This window comes from Sebastes umbrosus, chromosome 21 (assembly GCF_015220745.1).
Source record: "Sebastes umbrosus isolate fSebUmb1 chromosome 21, fSebUmb1.pri, whole genome shotgun sequence".
NCBI lineage: Eukaryota > Metazoa > Chordata > Actinopteri > Perciformes > Sebastidae > Sebastes > Sebastes umbrosus.
The window spans coordinates 5,663,545-5,690,790 of record NC_051289.1 but is presented as its reverse complement, the minus strand read 5'-3'; the positions used below and the strand labels follow the sequence as shown (position 1 = coordinate 5,690,790).

General features: G+C 39.5%; 1 protein-coding gene and 1 long non-coding RNA gene across 2 annotated transcripts in view; one reads left to right on the top strand and one right to left on the bottom strand.

Annotated features, from left to right (window-relative positions):
* The first annotated feature begins 1,771 nt into the window (after positions 1–1,771).
* Positions 1,772–27,246, top strand: part of abi1a (abl-interactor 1a) — a 56,079-nt gene continuing 30,604 nt past the window's right edge. Inside the window, 2 exon segments of the mRNA XM_037757191.1 lie at positions 1,772–2,001; positions 17,067–17,234. Of these exon segments, the coding sequence (XP_037613119.1) occupies positions 1,885–2,001; positions 17,067–17,234 (285 nt within the window). The 5' untranslated portion in view covers positions 1,772–1,884.
* On the bottom strand, positions 19,839–20,539 carry LOC119480687. The gene is made up of 2 exons (XR_005204986.1): positions 20,234–20,539; positions 19,839–19,971 (listed from the first exon to the last, which is right to left on the bottom strand). It is a non-coding gene; the product is annotated as an uncharacterized LOC119480687 (long non-coding RNA).

Below are 27,246 nucleotides of genomic sequence, written 5' to 3'. Positions count from 1 at the left end.
ATACAGGCATATTTAGGCCGACAGTATGAGGAAAATATATATTTGTTTTATGTTTTCATGTTCTAGTAGAAACACAAAATACAAGTATGATCCTGAAAATGAGCATGTTATGGGACCTTTAAGGTTAAAGGAATATATACACATACTTGTAAAGGGACATACAGACAGCAGCAACAACATATATAAACAAAAAAGTTCATATTCATATACATACATATTCATATTCATATACATACAACCAACCTCATATATATATATACATACAGTATATACATATGTGTATACCTGATTGAGGTGCATTCTGGGAGTGGTAGTTTTTCTACTGGATATTTTCCTACAAGCCCAACAATCTAGTGATGGGAATTACGGCTCTTTTTAGTGAGCCAGATCATTTGGCTCAGCTCACCAAGAAGAGCCGGGGGAAGAAGAGACGGGAAGTGTACTACACTTCCCGCCATGCTCTAGTTGGGATCAGTTGGAAGGCTGGTAGGTAAACGGGAGAGAAAAGCAAGAGCTCTCACTTTGTCTTTATTTCCGAGTACCACAAGTCGTAAAATATCTAGCTCTGAGATATATCAAACCCATACTCATTATGTATGGCCCCTGATGACCTTGTCTTTTATGTTACTATTTAGTGTCGCCTTTTATGTTCTATGCAAGTTTAAAAAAAAAAGCAATACAAACAAAGACAAAATTATATTTTGAATTCAAAGTTTTATTTTTTATAAATGTAAACCTACTTATTTATGTCATGCATAACACAATACATATATGTATGTAGAGATTTTGTAAATATGTATTAATAATAGTATGTGTTTTTTGTACTTATTTTGTATCATTTGTGTGAGTGATGCCCGTTTTTGTGAAGTATGTAAATTGCGAGGATCAATAAAGTCTATCTATCTATAATATAATGTAATATAATATAATAACAAAATATAAGAAGCAATACAAAAATATCAATTTAAGAAAATCAATAAATAGTGAATAGACTATAAAAGGATTGCATTTGACTGGTGGAGAGTAATTAAGTACATTTACTCAAGTACTTTACTGGAATATTTCCATTTTGTGCTACTTTACACTTCTACTCTACTATATTTCCGTAACATTGTACTTTTTACTTGACCACATTCATTTGATAACCTTGCTTCTTTTCATGGTTTGATCAATAATTAAAAATATAATCAATAAATAAATTATGATGTAATTTTATAAATTATGGTGAAACTTTACAAGCTATATACACAGCTGATAAAGTATATAAACTAAAATAGTTCAAATGAGCTCCACATTTACCAGCTGCAAATTATTATTATTATTATCAATAAATTATTATAATTATTTTATAATAATAATAATAACAATAATAATAATAACAATAATAATAATAACAACAACAATAATAATAATAGTAGTAGTAATAATATTATTATTATTATTATGTTGTTGTTCTTCTTCTTCTTCTTCTCCTTCTTCTTCTTCTTCTTCTTCTTCTTCTTCTTCTTCTTCTTCTATATATTTATATATATATATATTATACTATTGTAAAATGTTCATCATTTGGATATGCTTTGGCAATATGTACAGTGTTACGTCATGCCAATAAAGCCATTTGAATTGAATTGAATTGACAATAAACATCTTGAATCCACCTCTCAGCCTTGCTTGCTTTCCAGACCAAAACACTGGTCCCACGTTTTTAAAACCACCAGCAGAGTGACTCCTCCTCCCCGTCACAGACGATCTCCGTGCTCTTCGGTCACAGTGAATCCCACAATAGAGAGCGGAGCTGGTGGCTGCTTCAATCAAAGAGAGAGAGAGAGGGAAGAGAAGGGAGGAAGGGAGGCTCTGCTGCTGCGGAGGAGACATGTTCATGTTAAGATGGCAGAGCTACAAATGTTGTTAGAGGAAGAGATTCCAGCCGGTAAAAGAGCGCTTGTGGAGAGTTACCAGAACCTTACCAGAGTAGCAGACTACTGCGAGAACAACTATGTCCAGGTGAGAGAGTTAACTATCTTAACCGTTATATCTTTGTCTGCTCTAAAGCTCTTGGATGGACTCGGCAGTTGGGACAGGAAATGTGGATAAAGAAGCTTCAATGATCCGCCCAAAAGCTCAGAGCTTTAACACATGCTTTTATATACTGTTACATACTAGATATCTAGTGTTTGTTCTCACTATTAATCACATTTATTCGTTTACTCAGAGGGTGTGTCTACTTTTTCTTTTTTTTGTATTATTATTACACGGTTCATAAAGAGAGAGGGCTTCACTTGCTCACAGGGAGGCCTGTGTTTTACAGTTTTAGCTGCTGAAAAGGATTTTATTTCAATAAATAAACAACTACTAACCAACTAGAAAGTTATTCCAGTTTGTTTTGCTTTAATTGAAGCTGACACAACCTAAAATTCATACACTAAATGCCACACTACTAAACACTACACATGTGAATATTAGAGTGTAACATAGCAGTCCATTACATTTCCGTGAGGTCATTAAACGCACCATTTAATACCACAAAAAGTCATTTATTTATTTATTATATATTTATATATATTTTTGGAGTAGCACAGACCAGAGGTTGAAGAAATACTACTAATATATATATATATATTATATATATATATATATTTTATATATAATTAAGTAAAGGTTAAGTTTATAATAATAATAATATTAATAATAATAATAATAATATGTAATAATAATTTTTATTATTAAAAATTATAATAGATGTTTAGATTTGGAGCTCATTTGAACTATTTTAGTTTATATACTTTATCAGCTGTGTAGCTTGTAAAGTTTCACCATAATTCATAATATTACATCCTAATTTATTTGTTGGTTATATTTTGTATTATTATAATAATATTAATAATATATAATAATAATAATTATTATAAAATTATAATAATAATTTGCAGCTGGTAAATTTGGAGCTCATTTTAACTATTTTAGTTTATATACTTTATCAGCTGTGTAGCTTGTAAAGTTTCACCATAATTCATAATATTACATCCTAATTTATTTGTTGATTATATATTTTGTATTATTGATCAAATCACACAAAGTAGCAAAGGTTTTCAAATATTTTCAATTTCAATTTAAAAAGACATCAACTAGAAAGTTATTCCAGTTTGTTCGCTTTAATTGAAGCTGACGCAACCTAAAATATATACACCTAAATGCCAAACTACATGTGAATATTAGAGTATAACATAGCAGTCCATTACATTTCCGTGAGGTCATTAAACGCACCATTTAATACCACAAAAAGTCCCCATTGGGATACTACAGTGATATAACAGTGGAGGGGAGGTATAGTGTCCACATTATGGGCTTGTAAGCACTCAGTGCAAATGCTATAATGTCAGTGCATAGCTTTTATTGGTTTTAACCATTAAACAACTTATAATGCCACATTAAAGCATAATATATGCATGGAAATCTGTGGAAGGTAGCTTGTTTAGGCCAGACTCAATGGAGAAAAGAGGCAATTTAAGATAATTCTGCAAGGAGGAATGTAAAGCTATTGTTAGTTGGTCAATAAAAGGTATTGATTTTTCTCAACTTATTCATGGTAACAGCTTGCTTTAATCTATGCTGGGGCTTCACATCTGTCCTCTAGTCAAAATATTTTTGATGTGTCATAATGAACTTCACTCTGGTGTCACAATGACCACAGATGTCTTTTTTAATTTTAGCACACATATATATCTGTGGTAAAAGCCACTTCTAAAAAAGCCAGAGTATAAACTGAGTGACAAACAAACAGCGGTTGGTGAGAAAAACATTTTTGAGCAGGAAGACAGCAGCCCACCATATCAGCTATGAGGGAGGGTGTGTCTACTCCAGCTGTACTCCCCAAGGACTCCCTGTAATTTGTTTTTTCTTCAGAGTCCTCCTCGGGTGATTTGGCATTGTGAGTCAAACTTTGTGCCAGTTATAACCCACGCAAACAATACAGGACAAGAAGGTTGTCATCTTTGTCCCACATGAGCACTAAAAATGAAGTTCATGAAGCTTTTGTTTTTCCCGCTACTTTTAGAAGCAAGGTGTGTCTTTTTGTGCACTTATTTATCATGATAGTTCAGATACAGTTGAATAAATGAATGTGGGAATCTCCTTGTTATGGTTCTTGTTTACCACAGCGAGCTGTAACACGAGATAGAGGCGTTACAAACTGATTTCCCACGATGACACAGTATTGAGATCTCTATATAAAAGCAGAAACGATTGTCTTTAGTTTGCTTTTGAGTAAATCTTTTGCAGCATGACAGTATTTTGGAGGTTTTGAAGGCCGGTGCTGATGCAGATGCTGATATAATTTAGTCCAGACCACAGTTGCCAATAGCCCATATTTGTTGCTGATGTTTAGTGACAAGACTGTCACCGTTTACAGGCTGGTTATTGAATACTGACAGACATGTATCCATGGCAGAGATTACCTAAAACTACTGAAAGTTGGTGTTGAATGGTCAGATTTGTGGTTCTTTTCATTCTTGAAGATGTGAAGAAGTTATGAAGTTGTTATTTTTTGATAAAATGTTGTCTTTTGGTAAAAAAAAAATGTTTTGGTATGGCTACAAAACTTAGGTACTGCATTGGCACTAGTTTTTTAATTTAAAATAATCTTAATCGATTAATTAATCAGTCGTTTTGGTCTTAGTCGACTAAGATTTCTTTAGCCAATAAGTCATTTTTTATGCTTTTTTCATGCTGAATGACTTATTTATAAGAAACTTATGAGCACATCTCTGGTAAACACCAGATTTAAAGTGGTGCTTTTGTTTAATTCTTTGTTGAGAAACTCAGTTCTACAGATCTGTTGAATCAACTAATCGATTAGTCGACTAAATCGTATGAGCGTTAGTTGACATAAGAATTTCTTTGGTCGAGGACAGCCCTAGTATTGAGATCTCTATATAAAAAAGCAGAAACAACGTAATTTTGTTTACTTTTGATTAAATATTTTGCATGACGGTCTTTTAGTCCGAACCACAGTTGCCAATAGCACATATTTGTTGCTGTACTGTCTTAAATTTCCTACCGAAATGACGAGACTGTCACTGTTTTGTAGGGCTGGATATCGAATACTGGATAGATAGACAATTGCTCATATTTGCCCCTATTTTGTCTAAAACGACTTATAAAAAGTGCATTTAAACTCGATAGAAGTGCTACATAGATGTCACCAAAAATAGAAATAAATAAAGAACTAAAATATATTTAGATTACTGGAGTAGTTTTTCTTTTTCCTAAGAAATGATAGTATGAAAAGGTGGGTTTAGTGTCTTTAAATCTGACCACTTTTGTATTAACTGACAGAATATTAGTGTGTTTTCTCTTGGTAAACAGAAGAGGCTCCAAAAATAGTGTTTAGATCATCATGGGAATAAAAGTCTCCACGGAGCCCCAAACTAATGAGATGTAAAATGTGCAAAGGAAGTGCACAGAAACATACTTCTCCAAAATGTCATTTCCATGTAGCTGTGGATAAAGAGTACAGTGGGGATATTTGTTCTAACTTTAACTATGAAAAGTTGTGTTTCCTGAGTCAAACCGATTTGTGTTTTCTGTCCTTGTGTTGAAAGCGTGACGTAAAAATCTGGATTTTAAGCCTTTCGGCACACGTTGCGAGCTCTGTGTGAAGCGAGTGTCAGACTAACAGTGCACTTTTCATAATCCCTCTCTGTCTGCTGTAGATACTCTCTCTCTCTCTCTGCCTCTGATAGCAACACACAAACACTGTGTGTAAACCGTGCACATATCAACATGCCTCAGCTTGAATCGGCTCGTCCTCCTTCACATTTCCATCCCCTCTTCTTCTTCTTCTTCTTCTTCTTCTTCTCTCTGTTCTGGTCATGGAAGCTGTGGTGGTGTTGTGACTGTTTGATGTTGACCTGCAGTTCATCAGACTGAAGCAGTCGGTGAAATCTCTGTTTAAAGGACAGATCACCGCCTCACTTTCTAACTTGATATAGTGAGTTTTGTTTGTCCAAGCAGGGAGTGTTTGATGGTATTTGTGTGGTATATGACACACTGACAGGTCAGAGTTATGTTTCCTGTTTGCCCTGCTGACTTACTTGGAAATGCATTCTCTCTCTGTGTCAGGAAGTGGCTTAATAATAGAGCCAAAAACACCCTTTCAAATTCAGACACATGCATTAGATCTGATAAATCTGTTTTTTATTTTTTTATTTTAGTATGTTCCTGTTTATTCTAACTATATAGGGTAGAAAAAAAAAATCTATTTTTGGAATTTATTGGAAGTAACATCATGTGTAAAGAAACATACAAATAGAGCACAAATGTAAATGATTTTCCCTCCATATTGTTTGGTAATTTTAAGGAGGATAAATCCCAAACTACAGATCAAATAGGCTGATAAACTTTACATCAAATACTCCCCCTTGAGATTTGGCTCACTTGTTTTCTTTTTTAATTGATGCCAGTCAGTTTGTTTAACCTCTGTGACAAGGACGCGTACACTGTATGCAAAGTGGGCCACCTGGCAGTGTTGGCAGGACACACTGAGAGGGCTGTTGACTGGCTTTGTTAAACACTGTAATACTGTAATACTACAGGTTGTATCGGTTGTGCGCGGGCTGTATTTGATATTTGTAGAGCTGAAACAATTCGTTGATCAATCTGCAACTATTTTGAATATATCTTAGTTTTATATTTCAGTGGTTCCAGCTTCAGTATGGGGATTTTGTAGCCCTTCTTTGTAGGGATGCACCAATACAACTTTTTTTCAGACCGAGTACAAGTACAAGTACTAACATTTGGGTACTCTCCGATACCGAGTACTGATACGAGTACTTCTCTGTGCCAAAAGACCCTCGTTAACAGCCAGCTGGAGGGTGTGAGCGACACACCACAGGCTGGGGAGTCCCGCATACAAGCGGTGCGCCGCGACCGGCTCTAGGCCGGCTTGGAAAGGCTCAGGGCAAAGGTGGCTCACAGCCGCAACTTGCCGTTTTATCGGAGCCGTTTTGCGAGTACGAGTACATGAGCACAGTATCGGACCCGCATCCCTAATTCTTTGTCATATAATTGAATATATTTGGGTTTTGTACTGATGGTCAAACAAAACAAGCAAGTTGAAGATGTCAGTATGGGCTCTGAGAATTTTGACATTTAGGCACGTTTTTTGCATTTCATTGACAAAACTATGAATTGATTAAATAATCTGTGGATTAATTGATTGTTGCAGCTCTTGATATTCCTCTCACATAAAAGCATCCTCCTTTAAAAAAAACCTCGTGTCAGCACATATAGGGTTTAGAGAATGGAACAGTTTACCATCATGTTGGTATTAATATTTCTTTGAAATTGATTGCACTGTCTTTACCAGGAATTCTGGGGGGGAAGTTTAAATATACAGCATACAGTAACAAACAAAGAAAAGGGAAATGGAAGTATGGCCAACCAGGAGGTTATAGGCCAGATCAGATGCAGTGTTGCAAGCCGAGGAGGACATGTGACTCTGCCTGCTGAGCCAGCACGATGCCCACTTTTAGTTCTGCTCCTAAATTAGCAGTTTTGAAATGTGTGCTGGTATGTGGTAATCAATGCAGGTAGCAGCCTGCGTCAGATATGTCCTGGTCATATAACCTTACCTGTCCTGTGCTGTTTTCCCAGGTGAATTAATGAGAGTTTCTCTCCTGGAAGAGAGCAGGTGGCCTTTTTTTTAACACAGTTCTGTCTCTCTGGGTTACTGAGTCCTGGTTTCCTGTCCTTCTTTCCCTCTCTCTCTCTCTATCTGTCTGTGTGGAGTGGCCTGGTTTTTCTCCCAGCATGGCGAGGCCTAGCGGCTCTCAGCCTACCAGCCGGGCCCATTCATCCTCTCTCACCACCTGTCACTCCTTCCCCCCTCAGCTGACTGAGGCTGGTTTGGTCCAGACTGTTGGACTTATCTGTTACAGTCTCGTTAGAGTGTAGGAGCCATTGTTTCAGACTAAAATTGTCTGCCTGTAGTTGGATTCGTGCAGAAGACGTGTCATCTTTTTATGCATCATTCACACTGTTCCTCTTTATGTAGAGAAGGGTGAATAATCCAACCAAACAAACACCCTCTGTGTCAGGAGGGCGACCCAGCAAACAGGAAGAAGAACTCCTAGGAAACACTCTGAAAAATAGATTGTTAATTTTATTTATTCAGGTATAGATCAGTGACTTTTAACTGGTCACTGAAGAAGAAAGGTTAATGAGTTTCCCTTTGGGTCCCCTCCCTGACACACCGAAGGAGTTTTTAATTGTGCGCTCGCTGGCACTTCTTCAAGGTCAGGTAGACCTTATGGCCTTTCAGTCAGCCTCCATCTGCCCCGCAGGAATTATGAATTCACGTAGCGTACTGCTCAGAGTTTGCTCAAGGAAGGGTTGAACTTGTTAAGTCTGCAGGCTTTCCTGATTCTCATCACGTTCCAGTGTCACTTTCACTACCTCGTCTGTCTCCACAGGTGGATTGTGTTGGCGATAAGTTTCTCACAGTTTCATATTTAAGTTTGGATGTTCTGTCATTTATATTAAGATCAGTATTTAAATTAGCAGCTTTTTCTTGGATTAATTTTATAAATTGAACTCCCCTTTTAGCTCAGTTTCTTGTTATCCTCCAGGCCCGCTGCCTCGATCGGTTAGTTTGTTTGTACTATTGTGTGACTTTAGTGAGTCCAAACTAACCAAATTCGCCCAATAACACAAACAAACTAACTAATTGAATTTTTGATAAGGGTCCCTCAAGATATACTTAAGATAAACTTGAACTTGTCAGTGCTCACTGATGGACAAATTAAGTAATTGCCTACCACCATTGGCCCCAATCTATATTGTTCTTGCCAGAGTTTGCATTTCCCAAATCTGAATTACAGAAGTGATCAGTAAAATGTTACCAAGATTAAGGGAATAAGACCCAGGCTGACAAATACTGGAATTCCTCTGTAATGATGTGAACTTTGTCCTTTCATGTGATCAAGTGTCATCAAATTGCAGTAATAGAGAAGTAGCAGCAGTAGAAAGTGACACATAAGCGATCACTAGATTATCGACTGCAACTGGCAGACTCACCATTGGGTTTGTAACATATCACTGACAACTTTTACCTGCACACTCATATTCCACTATTATTCCAAATAGGACTGCAACTAACGATTATTTTCATTGTCAATTAATCTGTAGATTATTTTCTCGATTAATCGATTAGTTGTTTGTTCTATAAAATGGTGAAAAATGTCGATCAGAAGTTTCCCAAAGCTCAAGACGACGTCCTCAAATGCCCAAAGATATTCAGTTTACGTACACGTAGGACGCACGTCATGGTGGCGTTTTATACGTTAATCGGAGTATGCACAGCTGCATGTAAACAGGATTATTAATGGAATATTTTGTGCATGTAAACATGGTCATTGTGTCCATATGGCAGAAGGAACTAAATGACCAGGAAATATTGGGCTAGTTTTCCGCAACTTTTGATTAAGTTGGGCGGGGAAAAATACTCTTGGGCTGGTGGATGAAATTTGGGGCTGCTTTTATCAACATTTGGCAGGGTTTTGGAAATATTGTGAAAACACTGGGCTGCTTTTTTTAATTGAAATTGGCGGGTTTTAAGTTGCGATTGGGCTGGAAACTGGCAATCTGATCTGGCAACACTGGGCGCAATATTTGTTAAAGACAAAATGTGTGTCCAAACACCATTTTAAATTGAATATTGTGGTGCTGCAGAGATGTCCTGGCCTTCACAACATATTCTACTGACTAAATAAAACATTGTTTGGTTCAGATCCCCGCAAGAATCACACTTTAACCATTTTAATGTGTTTTTCAATGAGAATGATGTAAAAATGATTATTCCCTCTAATATCACAGTTGCAATATCAGTCAAAATAATCACAATTGCATATTTTTTTCAAAATCATACAGCCCTATTCACAATCAGCTGCTGGATGTCAGACAGCCGCATCAATACAACAACCCACGGAGCGCTGCGTGTAGCCCTCAGCTGTCTCACTTATCTCACCCTGTCCAGTCTGCAGCGATCAGCGGTCGATACTAAAAGCCATGTGATCTCTACGACCTTCCAGTTGGATTTACCACTCGTTCCGCTCCACACTACACTAGATACCTTAGAGGAGAGACGTTCACCTCCTATTTCTATTCCAACCTGTCCAGTTCACAGATTAGAAGAGACAAATTGGTTGCTCTGTTACGGTATGTTTGTTTTTATTCCTCCATGTAGCAGAGCTCTCCAGCAACACTTGAAAGTTCGGAGATGTATGACATGTTGCAGGATTCCAAACATTCCTGAGAGTTTCTCTTTTTTCTTTTTTTTTTGCTCCGAGAGCATTTCCCCCTCCGGACAAGTGGGAGCACATAAACGCAAATGTGCTTGTCAGCTGTACAAATCCAGGAGCAGATTGCACAGTAATAACGCTGTAGTGTAGTCACACATGTTTGAACTCCTTTAATTTAATCCCTGTTGAGTTTTTGTCAAACTTTGGAGGGATGATTCAGTGAGTTTTGATTTAGATATTATGTCTCACTTCCTCAGATCCTCTATGAGTCATGTCCAGGAGTCAGGAGGAACACTCATTTTGTCCATTTCCTATTTATGCTCCGGCTTCTGGGTGGAGAGGCAGCTCCACCTCCTCTGACCCCTGACCAGCTTCTATCCTCAGGGAGGAAGTCTGGAGCTTTCCTTCCTACCGTCTCCATGCAGCCCTGACAGTGAAGCAATGCACCACCCTGTTTTAAAAAAAAAAAAAAAAAAGCACGATTGCACTTCAGTGGCGGTTGTTGGCCGTTATCTCGCCAGACTGGATGGGTGACGAAGTGACTTGGAAGCATTTATCCAGTTCAGCACTTCAAAAACTTCCCATGAGACAAATCCATTCTTGTGGCTGCCACTCCCTTCTTGCTCCCGGGCCACATACATGCTTCCATACAGCATTTGTAATCAAACATTGCTACGCTGGTTCTGTATTCTTGCTGTATTCGAGTGGCTGTTTGATTATCTAGCTTGCCTCAGCTCCCAGCTACAATTTCACTTTGTGTGTACACGGACCGTGCATTCCTCTGTACTCCCTTTTTAAACCCGGCCGAGGTGCTGACAGACTGTCTACTACTGCCTGGATACTCTGCAGTGTCTTTCAGTCATTACTCAGCTCAGAAATATGAGATAAAGTGCCCCAGGAGCACTAAAGCTCTCTGGGAGCTCACCTCATTCTCTGCATCTCCTGCTGTGGTGTACTACACTCAGCTCTCCGGTGCTGTTATTTACCTTTTGTACTGAGCAAGCACACATTTTGTCCCTCTCCTGGCGAACGTCTCAAGCACCGTTTGTTCTCTTTGTGTGAATCTTTCGGTATCTCACGATATGATTGTGATTCTTGGGGTCACGATTTGATTCAAAATTGATTCCTGATTCAGTACATAGGGGTACAAATTTCAGGATCTACTCCAGTCCGCTGTGCGCTATTAAAGGCGGGAGGGGTGGTGGAAAAAATCGATACAGCATAGCATCGCAATATTTTGCGTAGCAATATTGTATATCTGTCTTTTATTATATAAACTATTAAGAAAGGCCACTATTCTGTCTTTCAGAGGTTGTAGCGGGCTCAGTCTTAGAGTGTAGAGTGAAGATACTGGTATCATATTAAACTATAAAACCTAAGGAATCCATCCGTACCAACCATGTCATGTTAGCTTTTGGGGAAAAATGCTAAATAACGCTCAAAAGTTACACACAATTTTGGTGAGGTGAATCAAAGGGGTCCCTTGACCTCTGACTTCAAGATATGTGAATGGAAATTCAGAGTGAAAACAATTCTCAGTGACCTCAAAAAATTTCAAGTTTTACTACAAAAAACTAAATTGCTACCTGTTACATAAATACAATTGGTTGGCTTATGTCAGCTGCCTTTTTATTTCTCAGAAACTTTCCAATTCATTGATTCAAATCACACAATCATGCGTGACACAACTTTGATTCGGTGTGTAGGATATCTGCCCAGCAGTAGCAATATCTAGCTTCTTTTTGTAGAAAAAAAACATTTTTATAAATAGATTTTTGCAAGCTGTGAATCGATTCAGAATCTTAGAAGATACGAATCTCTCTTTTCCTCCACTCCTAATCTACCAGTCCATCTCTTTGAGGATGGATGTCAGAGTTAAGATTCTCGGGTAACTGAACAACAAATGTGGTTAGTTTTGTGAACGGCCGACTTCTGATGCGTGAACAAGTGAAGGGACGATGGGGGCTTTAACTAGAGCAGACGGCACTAAGATGCCGCCAGTGGCGATGCAATCAAGTGTCTCATCTGTCCTCCCAACGCCCACCGCTGACCTCACATCACAGCTCTGGCAGCTAATGCAGTTTGGAGCAATTTGTCCAGAAATACAGAAGAAGCTGATTTTACCACTGAACGTTTTTGGCATGTTGACTCGGTTTATTTCATCCTCTGTTTAAGAAAATTAAAAAAAAAAAAAGATTGTGTGGACTGAGCTCTGGATTTGAAGAATAATTACAGTTGTATGATTAACACCAGGATTTAACATCATGTCAACCATGAAAGTCTCAGTCAGCCCTTTCAATTCATGGTATCTGCTTTCTTGACCATTTAATCTGATTCATTGTGGCTGTAGTCACTGTGTCACTGGGGAAATAAAACACTGAGAAACTGTGGTAGAAGGGGATGACTGTTAATAGTCTTTGGTGCACCAATTTTAGAGCGTAGTTTAACAGCTTCAAATCTGGAACGGATACGAGCTCGTCATCTTGTGCTGTATCATCTGGTGAAAGACAAAATGTTTGTTCATTGTGGTCTTGCCATTGCGGAACAGACATTTCTTTCCCCTTCCACTTATCATCAAAATTAAAGAAAGTTTCATCTGTTTCTTGGGGAATAAAGCATTTACCCAGAATGCATGATAAGTATGAAAAAGGATTGGACACATTTTAAAAATGCATCAATTGCAGCCATTGAAACACACGGACTAAACAACATCACATGTGCTTTATGTGGAAACTACCTTGAATGAATACGTTTGTAAGACATGCAGGATGTAAATGTGTATTTCTTTACACATCACAGTTCAGTGGTTGTGTGCTGAAGCATCAATGGTGCTGTTTGTCTACAGCTGCAAGATGTGGACAAAACCAAGTTAATTGTGCAGTTTCTTAATATCACAATATTGCAGTCTGCATCGTGAATCACAGCGAATAGCAGCATGTTTTAATGCGGGATGCAAATTAGTTTTTCATGTCACAGTATGGGTTCAGTAGCTGCAGTGTCAATGGTGCTGTTTGTCTATGCTCTGCAGCTGCAAGATATTAAACCAAGTTAAAGGGATACACCAGCAATTTAGTATTACACTAAATTGGGCGGTTTCTAAGAAACAGATTAAAACCGAATGGTTAAAATTGAAGCAGCAGGCGTTAAGATACCCAGAGCCAAGCATCAAAAACCCTGCATGCTACATTTCCCAGAATACATGTTTTCACCATAGACTGTATATAAGAAGTGAACGTAGTCACCGTGTCGTCACCCATTGATTTGTGGACTGCCACATTGAAGCCTCAAGTTCGGCGTTTTGGCTGTCGCAATATTTTTTGAAACCAGAAGTAACACGAGAGGGTGGAGGTTAAAGTTCTAAAGACGAAAACACGGACAACTCTCAGACCGGTCAACGTCGTGGCAGCGACCTGTCAATTACAAGGTAGCCACGCCCTAAAGCATCCCCTGCTTTATGGTCTATTTGACTCTAAATGGGACCATAATTTACTAAATGAACATCATGCTGTATTGAAGAAGACTTGAAACTAGCGATTGAGACCATAAACTCATGTTTACAATGTTTACTGAGGTAATAAATCAAGTGAGAAGTAGGCTCATTTTCTCACAGACTTCTATACAATCTGACTTCTTTTTGCAACCAGAGTCGCTTGCCTCCTGTTTGCTATTAGAAAGAATGCAAGTTTAAGGCACCTAAACATTGGCTTCACTTTTTAGACCTGGAGGTTGCTGCCTGGTTAATAAACACACCACAAATTTCTAACGCAGATTTTCTGTTACAAATTTGAAGTTTCGAGTCAAAACATGAGATACCCCTGATGACATCATCAGGGTTATTTTCTCAGACTTTAGAGAGCTCCATTCAGAGAAATAGAGATATTATACAACTGGGTTCAGTGCCTGCACCCTAACCCTAACCCTAACCCAATAGTAGGTTTTGTCATCTGCTCACGTGGTCGATCACCAAAAGAAGGAATGAAAAAGTGACCTCTAGCGACCGTAGTAAAGTAAAACTGGGGTGGAGTTCAGGGGCGATGGGATGTGACACAAAACACAGCATGTTCACCCAGGAGACTGGGTTTCGCATCCTTTCTGAAACCCAACAACGTGTAGTTGCTTTTGTGTTCACAAGTGTTAAGTTTCACTTTCACTATTTAAACAAAGTTATTTTAAGCCAAAACATGTTTCCCCCTAAACTTAACTAAGTGGTTTTGTTTGTGTTTTCACTTTAACAACATAGTAGGCGTAGTAGGCCCCTACTGACCCACATCTATGATGCTTATAGCGAGCGATAATGCACATTTAAAGGCCTGATAACAGTCGGATCTGGTGCAGCGTAACAGATATTTTTGTGCAGAGTCTCTACAATTTTATTTTCTGGGATTTCAGATGGAGTCAGCATTAGGAATAATATTATAATGCTGAGAAATTCAACATAAACGTCATCTCTGACTTGCAGCTTGATATGTGGCTCAGCAGTCCTGCACAGGCAAGCATATGTTGAAATGTCCCTACACAGCAAAAACTGCATGCGCTTGCTATTTAGAAATGGCCACCATGGATATAAGGCCGTTTTATTTGTTTGTTTTCATTTCATATATTTATATATTTCCTGCAGCTGTTACTCCACCTACCATACTGCATATTGCAGTGTCAGTAGTAGGTGTCTGTGTGTGCACATGAATGAATGTGCTTCCAGCAGATGGCCTTTTGCTCCGAGCCCTCTGGAGGAATCTCTCCTCCCTTCCTGAGGCTGTTAATGCACATCTGCTGCTCTGATTCCCGCTAAAAGAAACGCATCTAAACGCTGTCATGTCCTCACCCGGCGTCCGTCAGAGGCAACCGGCACAGCGGCTCTCCAGGTCAGGAGCTTTTAGCCATACGGATTGCTTCTGGATTAGTTACGCGCCGCCACGGGGAATCCATAATGAGACAGCAGTTACATGGTTGTTTTCATTTTGTCCGTCCGTCCTCTCGTCTTCATATGCCCAAATGTTCCCTTCTGTTTTGCCCTCTAACCACTACTACCAGTAATCATCTCCTCCACCACCAACTACCCCCCGCTACGGCAGCCTGTTATCAAAGCCCAGCGTTGCCCCTCCAGGCAGCGCTCTTTGGACTCGACTTTATGAGCGAGCAGCGTTGGGAAGAGCCCGCAGAGATCAAACATGATGGCTCAGTTTGGAGCTTGGCTCTTTGCCTCAGCCTGTTTTTTGATGTGAGGTGGCTCTCGAGAGCGTGTCATTACCACAGTTTTTCTGGTTTGGCCACTTTTTGGGTATCATTGTAACCGTCAGTGCTGTTGTCCTTTTCCAAATAATGTGGTGCAAGACTGGAAAAGTGTAAACTGTAGCATTGTGGGTTATTAGTTTGTGTCAGCTCAGTCAACATAAACAAACACTTCACTTTGTTTTTTGGCCCACTAACTAGCTAGCAGGCTAATTCATTAAACAAGCCACTGGGTGTTTTTGATGCTAATGCTGATAAGCTTATACTAAAACATTTAATCAACAATCCACTGAAATAGCTTGAGTATCAAACGTACATGACTTGTAAGCTTGAAAGGTGGGGTATTCCTTAAAATGTATTTAGTTTAAGCTCACATTTAAGCACCTAGTAGTTGGTTTAGAAATGAACCTGGCTGGCTGGCTAGTTAGCTGCAAGGCCTATGGAAAGGAGGCTGGGTCACGGGCGGACATGGGTCTCGGGGTATAACACGTGCAGTGTAACTGAAGCTGCGGTCGCGCGTTGCGATTGGCTCAATTTCGGCGAGTGCTGACCAGATTTTACTGCGCATGTATCATACCATACATGTGTCATGGTGCATTTGATGCTAATGTGAGCTTTTACTAAATACACTAAATAATTACTCCACCAAAAGGTATGTTTTTGAGTATTAAACGGTTACTAACTAGGCTTAAAAAGGTGACCCTCTAAAAGTTTGTAGCTACGTTAGCAAAATTATCTGTACTTTAAATACACAATAGCAGCAGCAGATTCCAGCAATGACCAAACTTACTAATACACTTCCTCTACGTCTGTTAATACACACAACACGTTCTAAACATTCATAAATATGCAAATCACAGTGATTAGCACAGCCGATTAGATTGTTGTCGGGTCATTGAATGGGGCGTTATCAGTGGTTATAAGCCTCATAGATGTAGGGCCCTGCTAAACCCAATAGTAGGTTTTGTCATCTATTCACGTGGTCGATCACCAAATATATAACATAAATATACAGCTTGTTTTTGTTGCAAGGGAACTTATGTGTTAGCATTTGTAATTTGTGACCAAATAAACATAGTAAAGTGCAACAAAAGTAAAATGTTTAGTGTACTAGCATTGAACAGAAACTTTTTGCCAAAATTGTCAGTAGCAAAATGCTACTTTCTCTTTAAAAAAAGACAGAAATTAAACAATGTATTGATGAATATGCTAAGTATGTTAAATTCTAACAAGCTGGTCAAGTTTTCTATTTGTCAGAAATGTAGTCAGCTGTTTGCACTCAGTTCTCAGAGCCTCCAATATGGCTGCTGCAGGACGGGTTACATCATCTCAAATCCCCCCAGAGAGAGCGTGGTATCTGGGGGAATGAGAGCTGGGGTGGGAAAAGGATGCCTCGGCCGCTCTATTGGCCCGAATCCACCACAAACCTGACCTGGATAGAAGATGGATGTGAATGTTATGTGATATTAACAGTAACTAGGTTCCTCTTCCATCTTTTTTTTCATCTCTTTTTTTTTTTCTCTAATCTCTTTTCGTGCACAGGCCCAGGACAAGAGGAAAGCTCTGGAGGAGACCAAAGCCTACACCACCCAGTCCCTGGCCAGCGTGGCCTACCAGATCAATGCCTTAGCCAACAATGTACTGCAGCTGCTGGACATCCAGGCCTCGCAGCTGCGGCGCATGGAGTCCTCCATCAACCACATCTCCCAGGTCAGAATTAAACGCAGATACACACACACACCACAGACCATACAGCTGTGAAGAATGGTACCCCACACTTCCCACTTCTCCTCTCACTTTCACACAGACGCTGTTATTTTCAAACACAGTACGAGGCCTTCTGCAGTCTCCATGGTTCCTTTTTATTGGCTGCTATTTGGTATTGGTCTTACACAAGTGCCTGACTGGCTGTGTGTTTGGCTAAATGACTGCTGGCCTGTTTGACTTTCTTTTATACTCTGGTCGTCTTCAGTGGCACACAAACACTATAAAACAGTTACATTTACCACAATCAATCAGTGTAACTTGCAATTATTGGTCTGCAATACTGATTACTGAGCAGCCTTAACACATATACGGACATACTGTACTTATAGATCTGTCTTGTAGCCAGTAGTAATATCTAATATTTTGTCACATATATCACCAAATAATGTGCATGCATTTTTAAAATATATTTTAATGCTTTTTCTGTTAATTCTGTGGCTTATTTTACATAAAAATTGGACACAAATACCAGATCCACACATTTTAGCAATAAAGTTAAAGTTTTGAAGTTGAATATATCAGGCTAACCGTGGACAATATGATGATTTTGCTGTACGCTTCATACCCTGGTAGCTAGGACTGCAGGATTGTTTTATGGCAATAATAGATTTTTAATATAATTGTTTGCTTTCACGTGATGACAAATTTTGATTTGTCAGGTATTCAGTCAACCAAAAACAGACATTCCTGTCTGATTATTGTATTATTGACAAGTTCTCAATTGACTGTCCAGAAAACCAACCCATATGTATGGAGGACAGAACCTGCCAAAATAAATAAATAAATAAATAAATATGCCAGTAAATGTAGCAAAAATATAAAAAATAAATGTAGGCTTTAATTAATTGACCAAATGTGACATAAATTGATGAATTGATTTTTGTTTTGATTTGCTTTGCTTTTTCATTTATTTGCCTTTGTATTAATTCCCATATTTACTCTTCTATTTAATTTTCCAATTTAATATATATATATATATTATTGACTTTTAAATGTATTTTTTGCATTTTAAAATTTATTTATTCATTATTAAATTTCTGTATTTATTTATGTATTAATTAAATTCATACATAAATTGAATAATGAATAAATACATTTAAACATATTACAAATAAATAAAATTAAAAAGAAGAGTAGATAGGGAAATTTATACAAAGATAAATAACTAAGCTAATTAAAACAGACATATCAATTTATTTCACATTTTATCAATTGAGTAATACCTAAATGTATTTTTAATATTATTATTTTTACATTTAATGGCATATATATTTATCTATCAAGTCATTTATTTATTTTATTTATTTATTTATTTTTGATTTTGGCAGGTTCCATCCTCCATACATATATCAGATCATTCCTGACTTGAATGTGTATCAAAAACGGTGGCCTTGTAGACACCATCAGAGTTTTTCCTCTCTTAACCTTTTCCTCTCTATAGCATGAGGATTCTGCCATGTGCAGGTAAATCCAGCCGCTCATCCAATGAAGGCATTAAGAGCTCAGACAAATCAAACAAAGAGCTCCAGCCAGGTGGCATCCCGTAGATTAGAAGTGGGTGGCATGCACCAAACCTGGAACACGCGTATAACACACTTCATGGTTGAATCTAAACTTGTTGGAAACCTTCTTTATGCTGCGATGGAATTGAGGGAGTATAGTTCCTTTTAGTTTTGTCTTTCCCATGTCCGTTCTCTGGTGTTTTTCCTCTGACAGAGCTTTGCTAAGAGCGCCAGAAATTCTTTCAGGATACACTGAAGGTCAGATTTTCAGCCTAATGGAAGTAAAGAGGACTTGTGAGACTTCAGGGCTTGAGAGAGAGAGAGAGAGAGAGAAAAAGAGAGAGAGATCCAGCAAATCAGAGGGAAGGATGAAGGAAATGGAAGATAGATGATAACAAGCACAGAAAGGCAAGAGAGAGAGAGAGACCAAAAAAGGCGTATTTACACTCAGGTTTTGAGTCAATATCCTGACAAATAGCGTTCAGCCGATACCAAGGTCACTGTCTGCCCCGTCTCCATGACAACCCCCTGGGCAATGTCGGAAAAGCATATGAAAGAGAGTCAGACGTGGTACTTTAGATCAGTAGAAGAAAGCCGTAGCTTACATTGTTTGACTTCTGTCTCCATTGCAAGTGCTCATCACCGTCTCTTGTCTTGTGCATGGGAAATTCCATCCTTCCTTCCTGACTGTGCTATATTTGCCCACGCTTCTGTACTTTTGTGTGGTGAATATGAACTAGATGGTGTCACGTTAGGTCAGCTGATGGTCAGTGAAGAAATGTTTTCCCCTTTCTTTTGGGGTTTCTTCTTTTTGTTTCAAGAAACTGCAGAAAATCGAAGTTAAACTACAACTAATTATCTTTCTCTAATTTGCATAACTTTTCCCTGACTAATGTGAATGACTTAGCAGCTTTGCCTTGACAACTCGAAAACGCAGAATTTCCTTCTTCGTTTAGTTTGTTTTTCTGTGGTTAAGAAGGTCCTAGTGTGTTTGCCGTAATTAGGGGTATCTCTGTTTTAATAATAAAGAAGCAGAGCTGGGAGCTGTGCGGGACGTGGGTGTGTTTTATTGCTCTCTACTGTCCGGTTCAGAGGTGGATCATTATCGCGTTGCCCTCGCTGCTCATGGATATGAGATTAGCGGCGGCCCTCGAGGCTGGCGTTGCGTTCTGCTGAATCTGTAACGAAGAGGAAAGCCTTCAGTTCCAAGGATATGTGTTGTTTTAACAGTGGAAAGGAAGATTTCTCAGGTGAATACCAATGAAACATGAGCGTGACTCCTGTATCCTCGAGACACCAATAATAAACACACTGCAGAAGCTATACATAATCATACCATCTTTTTCTACTACTATCTTCACAGTCTTCCTGTGTTGTTCAGTTTCAGATTTAAGCCTGTAGCTATCCATGCCTGAAGCCGGGAGGACGAAGCTCTCTTACATTAACGTGTCAGTCAGTGTGCGGCGAGACGTCGCCTGGCGTCAAGGCCGTTTTCTTTCGGTTTGCCCGCAGCTACAAGGGGTTCAGTCTGGTCAGGGTGTGTCTGCTCAGCGCTGGCATCTCTCCGACTGGAGCTGGCATCCCTCTGAGCTGGAAGCCAAGTGTATTATACTACACTGTACTGTAAAACAGAACATCTTGCATTATTCTGCATGTGCTGGGAGGCAACAAGGATATCTATCTTGGGCTGAAAAAGGGACAGATACAATTCACAATTTGATCAAAATTGCAAGTCATGAGATCAGTTTGCATCTTTTAAATATACTTAGCAACCTAACAACTTCAGCCTCTGCAATTTTTTAATCTGCAACCATTGCTTGATTTCTTCAGCGATTCACCTGTGAAATTCTTTCTTTGGATCCATACAATGTTTTCCTAGAGCCCAATATGACCCAAATGCTTGTTTTGAACAAACTAACAGTCCAAAAATATTCAAATTACAATCATGTAAAGCAGAGAAAATGAGCAAATCTTCTTATAGTCAAAATATTTTCAAAACCCAATTAAAAAAGTAAATAAAATAGATAATTTTGTGTGGAACAAATGTGTTTTTTCTGCTTTCCTATCATGTTAATTATTTTGTGACCCCTCAGATTTATGTTATCGGTCCCGACCCCCATGGTTAGAAACCACTGGATTAATCTACTAATTGACTAATAGTTGAAACACTAATCAAGATGCCAATATACTATCAGAATCTTATGAATCTTATGTGCTCTAATTAAACTGTGCTAGTGTTTATTAAGTATGCAGTATCTGTACCCGAGCTGCGTATTGATATTCAGTGGACGTCAGGCTGCAGTATGACTTCATAGTGAATTGTGTGCTTGAATCTGTGTGTGCGGTTACAGATGCACAGGTATTTGTGTGTGTTGACAGGTATTTGTTTGTGCGTCACCTCCCCTGCTGTCGTTACCATTCACAAGCCGGGGTCTCTCTGCAGTACTGAGGCGGAAGGGCTGATGGGGAAAAAAGAGTCGCCTGCGGGGCTTCCACCTTGTGCTGCGTGTGAAGTGGCTGCTAAGAGGCTGCGAACAGGGAGCGCTTTGTCTGTCCGGCGGAAGAAAATGCCTCACATTGAGAACCTCTCTGTGATACCCAGATAGAAAGGGGAAGAGAGGGAGAATAGTGTGTTGGGGGGGTCATGCACATTCAGCCTGTGTTCATGCTGCAGCTCCTGTGTCCTGATTATAATGTTTTTTCCCCCCCCTGACACAGATCTGAAGTTTAACAGAGTAGCTTTTTCCTCAAATCCGATCTGCACCACTTATATTTAGTTTTATAAAGTTGAACCCAGAGGCATGCAGCAGCTACACGTGAGCTGTATTTGAAAATGAGTACACCCTCTGTCGTTCACCTGAGAGAGTCCTAGTTTTGGAGCCGGTGGCAGCTTCGTTGAGGGAGTGCTAGTGTGGCGAATGAGACGTAACGATGGAATAAAAGCAACTTTATTTGGAGAAACTCAGACACCATACTTAAACTGAAAGGAGTTCAGGATAACGGGGAGAAGAGTAGGTACAACAATAGGAATGCATATTGTTGCTTTGTGCATGTATAACAATACATTCAGCTCACAGTTCAGTACGGTAGTGTTTGATACACACAGCGAGGCTGCTGCAACTAACAATTATAACAAATTGTTTTAGCTCCAAAAGCTATGCCATAATATACAGTTACATTCTTAGTGCATGCATGTCTTCACGAGTAGATAGTAGGGCTGTCAAAGTTAATGTGATAATAACGCGTTAACGCAAATTTGTTTCAACACCACTAATTTCTTTAACGCATTAATGCAATAGATTTTTCCGAGGTTGTAGCGGGCTCAGTTTTAAAGCTAGAGTGAATATACTGATATCATATGAAACTAGAAAACCTATGTCATACTAGCTTGTCGAGAAGGAGGTTAAATAACACTCCAAACTTGAAATTTTGGCGAAGAAAAACTGACCTGGCCATTTTCAAAGGGGTCCCTTGACCTCTGACCTCAAGATATGTGAATGAAAATGGGTTATATGGGTACCCACGAGTCTCCCCTTTGCAGACATGCCCACCTTATGATAATCACATGCAGTTTGGGGCCAAGTCATAGTCAAGTCAGCACACTGACACACTGACAGCTATTGTCTGTTGGGCTGCAGTTTGCCATGTTATGATTTGAGCATATTGTTTATGCTAAATGCAGTACCTGTGAGGGTTTCTAGACAATATTTTTAATTGTTTTGTGTTGTTAATTGATTTCCAGTAATAAATATATACAAACATTTGCATAAAGCAAGCATATTTGCCCACTCCCATGTTGATAAGAGTATTAAATACTTGACAAATCTTCCTTAAGTTACATTTTGAACAGATATAAAAAATTGCGATTGATTGCGATTAACTATTTGAATAAATTGACAGCCCTAGTAGATACTAACACAAAACAAATATAAAGTTATTACTTTCGAATTGAGCATGAAGACCTTCAACCTCGATATAGCCAACGATACATTCACACCTACACCCACGCACATGCTGAGCTATAAATGAAGACCCTTTTGATGCTTTTTATTGCCGCCCTTTATAGAAAATCCCCTCAATTCTTAGTTCATTCTTTTAAATTGTTCTTTGGAACATTATTAGCAAGAACAATTTTTTCCGTCTCATTCTGCCTGTTAGTCAGGGAGGAAACACTGAGTCAGGCTCAATTGTGGGGAAATCTGGTCAGCAAAACCTTATATGGTAGACTTTGCAAGACAATACAGCATGTTCAAAATACAATAGAAATAAAATACAAACATGCATTTTAGTGCAACTATACCATGCAAGTATCAAGTGCAAGAAACTGAGTCTTTTTGAAACTTTTAGATTTTCTTTAAGCCATATTTATCCTGTCAAAATGTAAATTAAACTGCCGTCAGACCACAGATTGACCACTCAGTGTTAATTAATCAAGTAGGAATTTGAGTGTGCTTTATCTAAAAGAGCAGCTGATAATGTGGTGATAAAACAACTGATAGATTTATGAATGTGATTTGTAGATAATACATTTTACAACTCACTATTTTGCCAGTATGGCGGTGTTTTACAATGATGTTAAATGGTTAAATTGCACTTCCATTTGGAGCTGGCACAGCTGATTGAACCCAGTGACCACCACAGTGATGAAGCAGCAGGCTGGATGCAGAAAGCAGCTGACACATCTACTCTACTGTACTCTCCCAGTTTGCTCCCACAGCTGTTTGCTTCACTGAGATGCTCATAATACAGTTACACAATATTCTTATCTGATCACATGACTCATCCCATGATTGTGATCTCAGCGTGGCACGCCTGTCATTGTTTTGGTTACTCTTCAGTCCGGTACTCATTCCCTCGGATGTGCAGTTGCATGCCGTTACACTCTGCTGCATGTGTGTGTGTGCAGTGATAAGAACACACACTCATGCGAAGGCTTAGGGTTGCGTCTGTGTGCTGCAGCAGCGGCTTTTTGACCTCCCGTCGAGGAAGAATGGCATTCATCCAAACAGGAAATGAAGCCTTATAGGTCTCCCTGTGTGTCTGTGTGTGAGCATGTGTGTGTGTGTGTGTTGTGTGGGTGTGTGTGCTCCTTGTGTTTCCTGCTGATCCCGCTGCTTGCCTGTGTGTGTTTTGGTCTCTCTCCTGCCTCTCCTGGTGGTCTCTCCCTCTTGCTTGGCTGTGAAATGCAGAGTTTGTCTGTATTTTCATTTTTCACTGTTGGATATTTACACTTACTCTACTTGCCTCTTTCTCTCTTCAGTGGATTAGAGCGATGTGTGTGTGTGTGTGGCAGGATCTTTGTGTGGTCCATTGCCTCCGGGCTGTGGTTATTTAAAGGTTAAACACAGGGGTCTGATATTGGCAAGTGGCAAGTTTGGATTCAGAGCGTGTCATGAATTATTTTGGATTAGAATATTCTTCCTTAAAGCTTCTCTATATGATATTTGAAGCATTAATATAGCATCAAACAACTATTGTCTATGTAAAGATAAAGAGGAGTAAAGTCTACCTGAGCAGAGAATGAAGTCACTCTCCCTCTGTGTGTGTCGTAATCAGAGTTTTTCCTCGCTTTGTTGACATACTGTAGCCGGGCCGGCCATGCATGCTTTTAGTGCATGTTCGTGCATGTGAGCGTGCCCCACCATCTAGCTCACGACGACTGCTCTGCACTGCTCTCATACACCGATTACAACTGTTAACGCCATCCCGAACAACGGCGTTATCACGGAAGCGTAGCACCCACCCTCCGGTTCCCCCTCTGTCAGCAGTGTTGCCGTTGTTTTCACCGTTAGCACTGTTAGCTGCTTGCTGGAGGCTCAGCCTTCGCCATGTTGAGAGCCATGTGGAGGCAATAGAAATGCTCCCAACCTTGCATTTAGCATCTTTTAAAAGGAAATCCAGTAATTTATGATTTTAATTCAAGGTAGATTATGTTCATTATTGATTCATTTGTCTATTTTTTGAGGGGTTGGGTTGTTGGGTTTATAAAATGTAAAAAATAAAAGATGTGAAATGTTGTGAGAGCCCAAGGTGACATTTTCAAATGTCTTGTTTTTTCCGCCAACAATCTAACCCCCAAATATAGTCAGTTTAAAATCATATAAAACATATACAAAAATCTTAACATTTAAAATTAGGGATAGGGACAACCATTTTGAAATTGGTCCAGTATTGAGGAAGAACTGCAGCCACTAAACGAGCTGCGAGGGCAAGTGAGCAGCAGCAATGTAACGTTAGGTCCACTAAAAGTGCTTGTTTTTGTCACTGACAGGCTCAGATTGTTATTGTAAGTGTCTGACAACATTATAGAAAGGAGCCTACAGAGAAATAAAACGTTTTTCTTTCCTTTCCCTTGATCCAGTCTGTTTGTCATTGTGTCCAAGTCCCGCTCAAGGAGAAGTCTGGTTGGGAAATATGAATATCCGTATACTCTGAATCAAATAAATCAAATTCAAAGACCTCATCCACATTGTGGAAATAATCTAAATATTCAGTCATGACATTGCAAATCGTTTAGATAACACTAAGGTACGCTTTCTATACTCCAACACAACAAACACTTGCGTTCCCACCATTGATGTATTCCACTGTTGTCTTCCGGCAACACTTCACCTCGCCAGATTTCACAACGAGAAGCGAGAGTGAGAGTGAGCGAGACTCTTTCCATAATGTCAGACACTTATAATAACAATCAGAGCCAGTCATGGCAAAAACAAGCACTTTTAGTGGACGTAAATGACGGTGCCAGCTTGCCCCAATGGCACCATATTGCAGCCTGTGAGCAGCTGCCGTCTACAGCGCTCTCCCTCAATAATGGACCAACTTCAGAGATTGCTATCCCTATTAGTTAAGCACAAAAACATGGGAAAATAGGGTCCAGAGTTACCCTTTAAGACTGTTGCTGCTTTTGCATTCTGTGTGAGTTGCAACGCCCCGAATATGAACCGTGGCAGCATGTGTATGATTATTATGACTCTGTCCTGCATGAATAGAAGTTGAATGTGAAATGACTGGTGAGTGATGTTGTTCAGTGACTCATCCGTGGTTTCTTCCTCTTCCCCACGGCAGAGCATCATCATCATTACCCAGCGCATTCTTTCCCACTTAACAACCCTCCGCAATTACATCTAATCATTACACCTCTGTTCTGCAGTTCCTCTCTGTGTAAGAACACTGTAGGCAATTATTTGACGGCTCTGTATAAACAAGGCTGATTAGGAAATTGCAGAAGACACAATCTGTAGCTGAGATTCAGCTCTCACTGTTCGTTATCTCTATTGTTGTCTGGCTCTAAGTCTGTCGCTCTCAGCTTGTATGTGAACTTCAGAGCTCAGTCAGAACGCCGTTTGGCCGCAGCCCAAACGTTAGATTGGCAAAAGTCAGCTGGGGTGTTTCCATATGTGCTGTGTTAGCAAACAAAGCGTCGACCTTGGCATGCTGTCCTGACTCTTTTTAATGGAGGGCTTTTTTTTTCCTCTCCAAGGTTTCACACTTAAAATCCTCACACAACCTCCTCTTCTGGCTCCATCACGCCACACATGGGTTGTTAGATTTACCAGAGGAATCCGCTTTTTTTGAGGGATGTTTAACAAGAAGCTGCCAAACTGAGAAACTCCCCACGGGGTGTTTGACCTCCCATTTTGGCTCCGTGTGTGGATGGAGGCTCCGTCATGCTCTGCGTTGCACTAACAGCCCCACCGAAGGGCCTTTGGACAACATGTTTGAATTCATGCAGATGACGGGCTTCAGATGTGCTGGCTGAGAAACAGACCAGACAAAGAGGCATTCGCTCTGCTTCGACAGCCGTTTTGGCTCGGTGCAGAGGTGGGAGGGTTGGATTGCACTGCTCCTACAGATGAGGCCGGGAGCTTCAGCAGCCTAGAGGCTCAAGGAATCAGGCATGTGACCAGAAGTTTAGCGGTTCAAACTTAGGACAAGGTGCCTTAGAGCAGTACTTTCTGGGGGATGGGATCCCCTACTGGGTCATAAGATCAATCTGAGAGCTCATGAGAAGCTTTTTCTTGTAAAATACTGGATAGTTTTACATTTTCAAGCCCACGGAATGTATTAGATTGTAGGGCTGTGTGGGTATTGTTTGAAACTTTTACTATTACAAATAAGATAGCTGAGAGATAGCTGGTACAGATGCCAAAACAAGATTTTTTATTTACTTTGAGGAATATGAACAAAAGAACCCAAACCCCAGAGATTAAGCTTGTTCAATTTCTTTCTGAGAGTTACATACGAAGATTGATACAACTTTCGTCCGTTAAATATGGAGCTACAGATAGAAGCCAATTAGCTTAGCTTAGCACAAACACTGGAAACAGGGGGAACAGCTAGCCTGGCTCTGTCCAAAGGTAACAAAATCTGCCTAATGGCACCTCTAAAGCTCATTGATTGACATATCTCTTTTATTACACGGCTTTGTTGAATACTCGATTCTGATTGGT